The sequence below is a fragment of the Schistocerca gregaria genome, chromosome 3 (assembly GCF_023897955.1).
Source record: "Schistocerca gregaria isolate iqSchGreg1 chromosome 3, iqSchGreg1.2, whole genome shotgun sequence".
Classification (NCBI taxonomy): Eukaryota; Metazoa; Arthropoda; class Insecta; order Orthoptera; family Acrididae; genus Schistocerca; species Schistocerca gregaria.
The window spans coordinates 885804853-885817290 of record NC_064922.1 but is presented as its reverse complement, the minus strand read 5'-3'; the positions used below and the strand labels follow the sequence as shown (position 1 = coordinate 885817290).

The 12438-nt window shown below is 36.9% G+C and overlaps 1 protein-coding gene across 6 annotated transcripts in view; it reads left to right on the top strand.

Annotated features, from left to right (window-relative positions):
* Positions 1 to 3718: 3718 nt before the first annotated feature.
* Positions 3719 to 12438, top strand: part of LOC126355076 (NAD-dependent protein deacetylase sirtuin-3-like) — a 60656-nt gene continuing 51936 nt past the window's right edge. For 2 of the 6 annotated variants that reach the window (XM_050005260.1, XM_050005258.1), the window contains exon 1: positions 4076 to 4280. In XM_050005260.1, the coding sequence (XP_049861217.1) occupies positions 4273 to 4280 (8 nt within the window). In that variant the 5' untranslated portion in view covers positions 4076 to 4272. Of the gene's footprint in view, positions 3843 to 4072; positions 4281 to 12438 lie in introns of those variants that run through there. The other 4 variants (XM_050005255.1, XM_050005259.1, XM_050005256.1 and 1 more) reach the window with 4 other exon arrangements.

Genomic DNA, 12438 nt, shown 5'->3' with positions numbered 1-12438 from the left:
AGCATGGAATTTGGTCTCGTCCAGCAGATGATTTTTTCTTTGTTTTGCTATGAATTATTTTTTCTAGCTCTGTTTCTGATGCTGATATTAAGATTAGTGTGTCAGGGCATACATTTGGTTCTAATTTTAGGAAACGATTGTTCTTGAGGTGGTCCATCAGGTTTTCAACTGTTTTTGTGGAGCAGTGGTTGAATTCGTCTGCTGCATCTTTTTTAATAAAGAATAAGTTTCCATTTACTTTTATATTAATGTCACTTGGCTGTTATTTTCCTCTACCAATGTTCGTATTATCGATTTGCCACCTGGATTTGCTTTTATTTGACGATTATTTGAGGAGGTTATCACTTTGTAGCATTTTGGCTACACTAACTAGTTCTTAGATATCGTTTTATATGAACAATTGTTTTAATTCTTCACAACAGGCTAGTTCAGTTTTGCTAAAAGAGGAAAGTTCTCTCCTCCTTTGAGATGATTTTATGATCCTGGGGAGATCCAGTTGGTTGGTTTTCTGTCCATGTTTATTTGTTTCATGATAGTATCTTTTCTTGCTGTTGGATCTGCCCATATTTTACAAGAAGTATCTCATAGACAGGGTCCTTCTTCATTTTATGATGATAATTTTTGTATTCATTGTTTTCATAAGGGCTAATAAATTATTGAAACTTCCTGGCAGATTAAAACTGTGTGCCAGACCGAGACTCGAACTTGGGACCTTTGCCTTTCATGGGATAGTGCTCTACCATCTGAGCTACCCAAGCACAACTCACACCCTGTCCTCACAGCTTTACTTCTGCCAATACTTCGTCTCCTAATAAATTCTTCTTGACATGTCACAGTTAACGTGATGCTATTGTTCTGAAGGTTGGGGTGAATAGGATTAGTCATAGTATTTTCCAAAATTATTCCATTAAGACGCTTATTTTGTGATTAGAAACACTGGCTTATTTTTTAAAAAGTAAAATATGATTGCAAAACTGAAAAAAGAAGTATAAATATGATTATAATTATTTTATTGAAAAAAATATATTTTATGTAGGAAACTTAAAATAATGCTACAACTTATTCTAAAAAAATGGGCTCCACAAAAAAGGTGTGTTGACTCCTTTGAATATTAGTGACTTTTATCTTTCTCTCCACTTGTATTGGGGTCACCTCACATACATCATCTACATCCGGGAAAACAAAGACAGTGTTATTTTAGCCAACGCTATTTTGAAGGTACTTAACAGTCATTGCTGACTCAGTTACAGTGACAATTGTGCCTATGAACCTCCTGTGTCCCTTTTTTGTGTCAAATCTAACAATGACAAAGTCACCAGGCTGAAGTTTATAAATCGAAAAGACTTCACACCCACTGATTGCACTTGTGTCCTCGCCTGGGTTCTCACGTTGATTGGTGGAGAAAGTTGGTGTGCTGTTATCTCCAGAAACATCGTCACTTTTTTCTGAGGCGTCACTCTTCTCATCATCAGGGAAATCATGAACTGACACACTTTTCCCAGCCTGCACTGGAACCCTGGTTCGCTGTTGTCTCATAGGTCTTTCATTGCTCCCTCGAAATTCTTGGAGCAATTCTATGAGGGCTCCATCAACATCCAGTGGATTTACAGGTCCTTCGCCATCATCTTCAACACCAGGAACTCTGTTAATTACTCTCTTGTGATTGAACAGCAGAATGCCACATTTCTCGAAACCAGCCTAGATATTTCTTTCGGCATTTACTTCCAGAGCCCTCACAATCTGGTTTAGTAATTGGGGGAACGTATCCTTTGGAATGATGGTCTCCTTACAACCGGAACACAACTTCTATTTTAGGAGAATGATTCGCCAGCTGGTCTTCAGTGGACAAAAAACTGCCACATCAAGAAGCTAAGTGAGACGCGTAGAGCTTTTGGGAAGAAAAATCATTCTTACACCGAGACGCATAGAGCTTTTGGGAAGAAAAATCATTCTTACACCATTCTCTTCACTAGCCTTGACTGAAGCCATTGAACGAAGAGTGGAAAGGTTGTCGCTGATTAAAATTTTTGGGCTTTCTAACTTCCTATAATAAGGCAAAACGATTGTGATAATCCAGTCATCAAAACACTGAGCATCAAACCACCCACTTTCACTTCTATTAAATCTGGTGTCTTTCCATCCATGAAGTCCTTGAAGCATACAAGTGCTCTGAGCAATAAATAACATACAAAGGCAGCAGTTTTCCATTTGCTGCAGCAGCAAACATAATTGATGTTGCCTATTGGAGGTATTCATGACTCTCGCAGGATATTTTGATCCTGTTTTTGTAATCACTTTTGCACGTACCGGATCATCTGCTAAGTTCGTTTCATCGAAATTCACAATATTACTGGGGAGAACATCTTTAATTTCCTTCTATAAATTATCAAAATATTCCATCAGGACAGCTCTCAACACAGAAGCACATGCTCTTTTTATGTTCTGGCGAAGTCTTAGACTCAATTTTTCTTTGTGCCTCTTCTAAAAGCTAACAGTGAATTCGTGATCAGGTAAATTATTTTTGAATTTTCTAACAATTTTACCTTTCTGGTCCAAGAATCCTTTGACAAACAATCTCACAGTCAACCGGTCAAATGGAAAGCCCCACTTGGCACAAATAGTGAGCCTGTCCACAATCAACACCTCTTCATCTGCGGAGAGTGGAGATTGTCCCCTTGGGGGGGGGGGGGGGGGGGGCGCACATTCTTATTCCTCAAATGTCAGTGGAGAATTGTGTATGGAATGCTGAAATTTCTGGCAGCTTGCTTAATGCTGTTCCCTCCTTTAACAGCAGCAATGACTTGGGCTAATTCATTCTTGCTTCTCTTTGTGTAGGGTTTCCCACAAGGGTCAGGAATGTAATTTCTGGGCATTTTAATCAATATGGAAATTCAGTACAACCAAACATTCAAAACACAAGCAGGTAGTATCCCATAACCAAATGTAAGCCCAATAATAGTGTTATTTTATTCTGATCCTGTTCACCCCATTTTTTAAGTGCATTCGTTCGAGCGAAAAAAAAAATGAAATCAGGAAATATATTTAATACTCACCAAAAACAAAGCAGGATCTGAATTCAGAACACAGTTCTCAGTAGATGCACAGATTTTGATGATACTCAACTCGCGACCACACACCACTGTATACCAAGTTTTCGGAACATACATAAACATGGGAATCCCCTCCCACATTTTTAGAGTTCTCTAGAAGCCAGGATAGCCACTATTGAAACATAAAATCTTTGTGAATGTGTTCCTGAAGGGCAATACTACCCATTGACGCACTGGTTTCCATATTTTATTGCGATCCTGTGTAGTTTCTATTGTTTTAAAATTTTGCCATCATGATTGATCCTATTCACCCCTATGATCCTATTCACCCCATTTACAGTGTCGATAAGAAAAGAAAATAAACGAAAACGGAAGACATTCAGGCTGTGCAGAGTGACTCGGACTGATGAACGCTTGTGCAAGACTCCTTATTGTTGCTACACACGCTCAAGCATTCACGCGTTTGAACCCTTTCACAAACATGCATAATCAAAATTCGATCAAGCCTTGAGCTGCTTGTACAAGCCTGATGCTTGAGCAAATTTTTCCTTTGTACACTCAAGTATATTCGTGCTTACTCCTACAAGTGTGCTGGTGAAGCATGCGTGTGCGTTAGTTGCCGTACGCGTCATTGCCATAGATCTTCTACAAACTAATATTGTGTGTTAAATGTCGGTTTATGATCAGCTGTTGTGAGAGATTTTACGGATGCAAATATGCAATCGTTTAGCCGTTTATCGATTTCCCCTCAAAGATCACATTTGTCGATAATAATCCGACGCCACTGCGAAAGTACGTATATCGGATAGTTAAAAACAAATATTGGAAGTAGCGAAAGTACACTTGTGGTATACTACAAGTAAAACGTAGTGCCGCCAGTACGGTGCACTACCAAAACAACTTAAAAGTTAAAAACTGTCGTTGAACTTTGAAATAATCTGCCATTACGAAACATCCTAATATAAATGCGTGTTTGACCTTGTGATACAAGTCCAATACAAATTAGCTGTATGTATACATTGTGTTTATTTACAAATGCCTATCACGTCTCGTGTATATTGAAATAAAGCAACAAATTAAATCGCTATAATTACTTATAGCAGTCAAGTTGTAGGCCTAATGGCTGAATGTACGTCATGAACACTCTTGCAGGTACGATGCGCCCGGTTTTACTGCAATCTGCTTTTACTCGACGTTTCCTTAACCAAGGACAGCGTACGAGATGGAAAGGTACCATTGTTTTTCAGAACTCTATAACTGCATTTACACAACTGTTTCTTGTTCGGTGTAACGCGCACGCCGGGGTATACCTTCTGAGAGTCTCCTGGAAGAGCGTAAAAGATGTACTCAAATGACATGACTTTGTATGATACGGTATAAATACAGGAGAAAAAAAAATCACAAAAACTTGCGAAAGATAGAACATAAAAATAACCTAATGATGTTATGGTACCATGTTGTGTGTCAGTTTTGTATCACCACATAATTTCAATGCTTATGGTGAACAAGAAACTTTTGTCGTATTAGAACTGATGTTGACAAACGTAAGACTGTACAGATGGCATAATGCCATTAATGAAAATTTTATGGTTTATAACCAGTTTTTCGTTCATAACACAGGGCAGACCTGGATGAGAGAAATCTTCAAATTTCAGATGACATTCCTGAAAGAGGTTTCACATTAAGATGAAAACTCAATTCATATGTAAAATTTGAAACCTTCTAGAAGTACAGTTTTAAAACTTTTAAAGGCGTTAATTTTGACCTTGGTCACTGACTTCTTTTCTGTTGATCTGTATTTTTAATGAGCCACCCGCAGTTCCTCACATCTTCCGATAGTCGTCAAAGGACATGTCAATACAAACAATGATATGATCACATCTGCACAAACATACATAAAGTGGAACAGAGCAGGAAATTGGCTGTTACCTTTTTAATGTAACCATCTCACTATTCACTTTAGTGACAAGGAAATTGTGGGAACCAAAGTCTAGATAGCCAGATGAGTGTTTGAACACTGTGCCTCCCAAATGCAAATCCAGTGCCTTAATACAGCACCCATTCACTTGATATTTATTTCTAGCAGACAGTTAATGTCACATATATGTAGAAACTACATATAGCGTATTTCAGGCACAAAAACTGTAAACATTTACTTTACTTACATTACTAAAACATGACAATGGTTCTGTTACTTGTCAACCAAAGATACACAAACTCCTGCTAACACTACTTTGTTCCTGTCTTTACATTTTTTAATTTAGTTGTTTCATACATCTGAGAATGTGGCAGTCATTTACAAAAGATTTACTTCAAGCATAGACCATGCACATATTGTTTCTTTATTGCAAAGTGGGTTGTTAGCAAGGAAAGCAGCCCACCAAATTGGTATACACTGTACCAATGTCATTTGTGTATCTGACTGCTATTGTGAGAGCAAAATAGTGAAGATCTGTCTCATATTGCTTGCTCACAATTAACAATACCAGCTGATGATCATTACCTACAAATTATTTCTCATAGGTGCTCCAAGCAGAACGCAGGAGCATTGCATTCAACCATTCTGGATGCAGGTGGGAACACAGTGTCAAACCAGACAGTCCATTACAGACATGAGCACAAATGCCCAAATCCTGTGTGGTGCAAAGAAGATGGCAGGGGAAAATATGGAATAGAACTCATTTCAGTAATGTGGGTGTCTTTCAAGATAATTCAGGAGCACACTGTGACAACCTCAGGATTACCTTCTACAAGAGGGGTTGAATCCCAAATGGAATAGCCTGCAGTATCTGCTGACATGAACTGACTGAAGAAGCATGAAGCTGAAATGTGGCAAGCTTTGCCATAGTTGCGTGCGCTATCCCTTTCTGCCAGTCAATGTTTAATGTGACTTGTTCCACATCCCTGAAGGCTCTCCTTCATGATGGGATTTCAACATGCTGTGTATATGTACAAGTTAATGTTAGAGGGGTGAAGAGCAGAGACATAATCTAAGAAAATGAGAGACAGTAAAGGAAGAGGGTAGGAATGCAGCACTAAATAAATTTTACTCTGTTGTTGTTAGAGCTCATAGTGTATGGTACACAGTGATACAAGGGTGAGTGCTGGAGGTCCAGGATAAAATACAGAGGGTTCAGAAAGTGAGGAAATGTGGATGATGATTCATAGACCCATATATTGATATTGATGCCCATCTGTTGTCAAATTTCAAGAACATATTTTAAACTCAAATATAATGGAAGTATCTCAAACACAATGACATCCTTCATATCAGACAGCATAAAAGTGCAATGTAAACATTATTCATGGATTAGATATTAAGTCTGCTCTGTCTAGCTGACTGCTGCCTATGAGGCAGCACGAGGAGTGATCAAATGAGGCTCATCCCAGAAATAAAGAGCCTTTAGTTATACAAAATGAAAAACACAATATTTATTAGAAAAAAAAGTTCTGTTACAGACATGAAGCTTCCTCCTTTTCTCTGCATAGTTACCATCTACATTTAAACATTTGTCATATCTGGTCATGAGCTTCAGAATTCCATTTTATACTCTTTTACTGCCAGTTCATTAAGCTGGGTGGTCAATTAATTCTTAGGGAAATTGCTAAGAGCAATGTCCAGCCAGTAGGGTTAACAATAAAAAATTTCCCACCTGAATTGATTCAGCAGTTGTTGAGTTGCACAACCCGTGTGAGGACAGGCATTGTGGTGAAGAAGCACAATTCCTCTAGAATGCATTCCTCACCTAGTGTTTTGAATGGCACACTGTAGTTTTCTTAAGAGTCTCACAGAAATAATTTGCATTGATTGTAGTGACTTTTGGCGTGAAAATCTCCAAAGAATTAGCTTAATGAACTGGGGACAGAAGAGAGCGTCACAGGAATTCTGAAGTTCATGGCTAGATAGGACAAATGTTTAAATTTAGGAAGTGATTATGTAGAGAAGTGGAAGAAGCTGCATTTATGTAACAGAATTGTTTTTTTCCAATAAATATTGTGGTTTTTAATTTTGTATAACTAAACAACTCTTTTTTTCTGGACAACCCTCTTACGAATGTGAGATGGGTGATCAGCATGTTGTTGATTCCTCCACCCATTATTGTTGCCAGTAGATGAATCCTGAAGTCATTGTTTCTTGATTCAAACAGTTCCTTAATTGGCGTTATGAGGCAGGACGGACCATATTCCAGACCTCGCTACCTCAGAAAAATTAGAGGAGGCAAGTGGGAACTCAACCTGGTCCCTTCAGCACAGGAGGTGGCGACACTTACCATTTAGCTACAGAGGTGGTGTTTCTCTACTTCAAACCTTCTGCATTTTATTTTGGACCTCCAACACTCACCCCTGAATCACTCTTTGCAATACAACAACCAACATAGATCTCATAAACATTGCCATTTCATCACACATCTTGTGCTTTTATAACATTACATCCCCAAATTCATGGATCAAGGCAGTAAGATGGATATGGTATCTCTTGACTTCCAAAAAGAATTTGATTCAGCATTCCACCAATGTTTATGAATAGAAGTGTAAGCATAAGGGGTATTAAACAAAGTTTGTGACTGGATTGAAGAGTTTTTGGTGTGTGGGGGGAGAGGGGGGGGGGGCACAGTATGCATTTTGGATGGAGAGTCACATAGAAGCAACTTCAGGCATGCCCCAAGAAACTGAGTTAGAACACTTACTGTTCATGTTCTATGTTAATGATGTGACAAACAATATTAATAATAACCTCAGATGTGTATCAGATAACGCAGTTCTACAGGGTGATTCATGAGGATATGCAAATATTTTAATATGTTATTCTATAAGTAAAACTGAAATGTTTGCATTCAGCTACTTATGCTATTAGCCTCATTGCAAATTTTGGCGATATACATCTGACTAAATTAGCTTACCACACCTATGTTCATTCTCTGCTTTCGTATGGCATCATATTGTGGGGTAACTCATCATTGAGTAAAAGAGTGTTCATTGCACAAAAGCGTGTAATCAGAATAATTGCTGGAGCTCATGCAAGATCATCCTGCAGACACTTATTTAAAGAGCTAGAAATCTTTACTGTAGCCTTACAATGTAGATATTCACTTATGAAATTTGTTATTAACAATCCGAACAAATTCAAAAGTAATAGCAGTGTACATGGCTACAACACTAGGAGAAAGGATGATCTTCACTACTCAAGGTTAAATCTAACTTTGGCTCAGAAAGGGGTATATTATGCTGCCACAAAAGTCTTTGGTCACTTACCTAAAAGCATCAAAAGTCCGACAGATAGCCATATAGCATTTAAAAGGAAATTAAAAGAATTTCTTAATGGCAACTCCTTCTACTCATTAGATGAATTTCTTGATATAGTAAGTGAATAATTTCCCAACCTCTACAAAAAATAAATAAAATAAAAATAAAAATATTGAATGTCATGCAATATTTTGTCTAATGTAATATCTTGTATAGACACCTTTTATGAACCTGACACGTTCCACATCATTCAGAAATGTCGTATTCATGATCTATGGAACAAGTACTAATCTAATCTACCTAAAAAAAAACAGGGTGCCATAGGTAGAGAGCTCACAAATAAACTCCAATCATACCATGAAACACCTTTCTGACCCAGAACACATCAATGTTGGAGTCCTACAAGGAAACATGCTTGGACCAATACCCTTGATCTATATCAGTGATTTTCCCCAGAGTGTCAAACAAGGTGGAACAGTATTGCTTGCTAATTTGTGAAACATCACCAAGTGTACTAAATGGCAAATCTGAAGAAACACTCCTGCATGCATGCAGATGGGTAGACAACAACAATTTAACTTTAAATCTAAAGAAAACCAAGAGTATTAGTTTCTACATAAGCAGAAAACCACAAATAATTTTTTAAAAATGAAATATGAGGTCATAGAATGTATATGAGAAATAAAATTTCTAGGGTTGCGTGTTGATGCACAACTAAAATGGACTGATTGTGTCATTGCTCTAAGGAAACAAATAGCTTCAATATGCTTTGCTCTTAGAATAAAAAATTCAGTGTGTAGTAGCTCAAGCACCATAACATATTTTGCATATGTTCACTCTGTGATGAGTTATGGGAAAACATTCTGGGCAACAAATGAGCAGAACAGACAAACAATCTTTAAGATAAAAAAAAAAGGACTGTACGAATTATGACAAAAAGTAGCGAGAGAACTCACTGCACTAAGTTGTTTAAATCTACGGGAATCTTGACTGTTCCAAGTGAGTACATTATGCCAACAGTTATCTACATTGAAAAGAACGTTGATCAGTACCCAACGAACAGGTCTCTGCATGAACATGGAACCAGATCCAGCCACAACTTAAATCTCAATGGAACAAAGAAAGTATTTGTTTGGAAAGTATTTTTGTTCCATAAAGGATTACCTAAAATGATGTGTAAATTTTGGACAATTATGCTAATTATTAATTGTTGCAATTAAGAGCCATTTTACAATATGTTCAATAGAACAGTGAAATACAATGTCAAATGGGTAACTTAGTGAGACAAGATATGTATGTATCTATCTATGTGTGGAATTGTGTACTTTTATTCTCTCTGTCTCTGTATTTTATGAATTTATGTGTTGACAACATCCATACAATTTACATTGTTTACAGATGCGTAAATGAATAAAATAAGTAAATAGCCTCTTTATTCTGTGTGTCACTTCGTCCATCCATCATAACACATCACCCCAGACCTCTCACAGCACTGGGACGATATGACTGTTTATATGTATTAATGTGCTCTGAGGAGAAACATAACTTCATGAGCTGAGAGGTAAAAGTTTGCATGAGGCCATCAACATATTCACCTCAGAGCATATGAGTGTAACATTTCCTGTGAGCAGTTACAGGATTTAAAGTAATAGTTTAACACCAGAGTAGTTTCTGAGGTATCATTTACATAATTTTATTTTTGACTGTGGAGAAAGTAACTACTAATTTGAGTATCTCCAAATTCTACTAGTCATAGTGCAAGCAAAATGTATTAGCAGGGGAATGTGTGTCATTTTATTTATTTATTTATCCATTAACTCATGTTCGTGATATAGGATACATGTTATACCATTGTTGAGGAAGCATACATTTTTTTGATATTTTTTTAAAAATACATTTGCAATGTAAAGGACGCACTATACATTTCTTTTTGTTACAGTGGTTTTACATATGTGTGAACAGCAGAGGACAGAGTGTACAAATCAACATAAGAATTATAGTTTTTGGTGACAAGAATCTCAGTAAATTAGCTTACTATGCCTACTTTCATTCACTGGCATCATATTCTGGAGTAATTCATCGTTGAGTAGAAAAGTATTCATTGCTCAAAAACGTGTAATCAGAATAATTGCTGGAGCCCACCCATGGTCATCCTGAAGACATCTATTTAAGGATCTAGGGATCCTCACAGTATATATATTCACTTATGAAATTTGTTGTTAATAATCCTACCCAGTTCAAAAGTAATAGCAGTGTGCATAGCTATAACACCAGGAGAAAGGATGATCTTCACTATGCAGGGTTAAATCTGACTTTGGCACACAAAGGGGTAAATTATGCTGCCACAAAAGTCTTTGGTCACCTACCAAACAGCATCAAAAGCCTGACAGATAGTCGTCAATCAACATTTAAAAATAAATTAAAAGAATTTCTAGATGACAACTCCTTCTACTCACTGGCTGAATTTTTAGATATAAATTAAGGGAGGAGAAGGAAAAAAAACTAGCTTAAACATTAGTGTCATGCAATATTTTGTGTAATGTAATATCTTGTACAGACATCTTTTATTAACCTGACACGTTCCACATTATTACAAAGTGTCGTATTCATGATCTATGGAACAAGTATTAATCTAATCTAATCTAGTAGAGCCCCAGTAATTGGAGCCCTTTGGGGCTGATGCTACTTGGAATTACAAAAAAACTTGGGTAACAGTGAAATTCAGAATATCAACACTGTAACTGAAATCAATTTCTACATAGATTATGCATGCTTGTGTAGGGGTGAGAATGGAGTTTTATGTTTTGGACAAAAATCTATAACTAGTTGCCAACAAACGTGAGACTGGAAATTGGAAACCAAAAAAGAAAAGAAAAAAAAATGCTCCAAATTTATGTAAATGAAACCTGATTAGTTATTCCCACTACAATGTAACATATAATTTGAACTACATCATAATAAAATAATTCAGAATTAATTCCCATAATTATCAGTCTAAGTAGATAAGTACTAGTCATAATATGTTGTTAGTATGCTTTATTGAATTAGACCTGTGGCTGCTTCAGTCAGTTAATATAAAATTTTGACTCTTTTTACATCTGTGAATGATTAAGACCATGTGGGACAGAGATGAGAATGAATGAACCAAGATTTTGTAATCATATTAGTTGGCTTCACCAACTCAACAGAATTGTTTCCATTCAACCTACACTGTATAGTGCATGGTGGAGGGCACCTTGTACCACTACTATTCTTTTCCTTTCCCATTCCATTCACAAATGAAGTGAGTGCAAATGGACTGTGTGTAGGCTACCCTAATTTTTCTTATTTTTATGATTCTTAAGCAAAATGTAGGTTGGCGATATAGAATCATTATGCAGTCAACTTCAAATGTCGGTTCTCTAAATTTTTCAAAATAGTGTTTTGTGAAAAGAACATCGTGTTCCTTCCACGGATACCTGTTTGAGTTTACAAAGCATCTCCGTAATACTCACATGTTAATTGGACCTATCAGTAACAAATCTAGGAGCCTGCCTCTGAATTGCTTTAATGTCTTCCTTTAATCCAGCCCTGTGGCGATCCCAAACACTTGAGACGTACTCAAGAATGGGTCACAGTAGTCTTCTATATGTGGTCTCCTTTACAGATTAACAACACTTCCCTAAAATTCTCCCAATAAAATGAAGTTGACTATTTGTCTTCCCTATTACTGTCCTGATGTGCTCAATCCATTTCATATAGCTTTGCTATGTTAGGCTAAATATTTAACCAATGTGACTGTGTCAAGCACACACTACTAACACTGTATTCAAACATTACTGGATTATTTACCCACTCATTTGCATTAACTTACATTTCCTACATTTTGAGGAAGTTGCCATTCATCACACCAACTAGAAATTTTGGCGAAGTAGTTGTGTATCCCCCTACAGTCAGTCAATGACAACTTCCTGTATGCCACAGCGTCATCAGCAAACAGCTTCAGATTGCTGCTCACCTTGTCTGTCAGATATTTATGCATATAGAGAATAAAAGTGGTCCTATCTCACTTCTCTGGGGAACTCCTCACAATATCCTTGTCTCTGATGAATACATAGTTGAGAACAACTTATTACTTAAGAAGTCTTTGAGGCACTCACATATC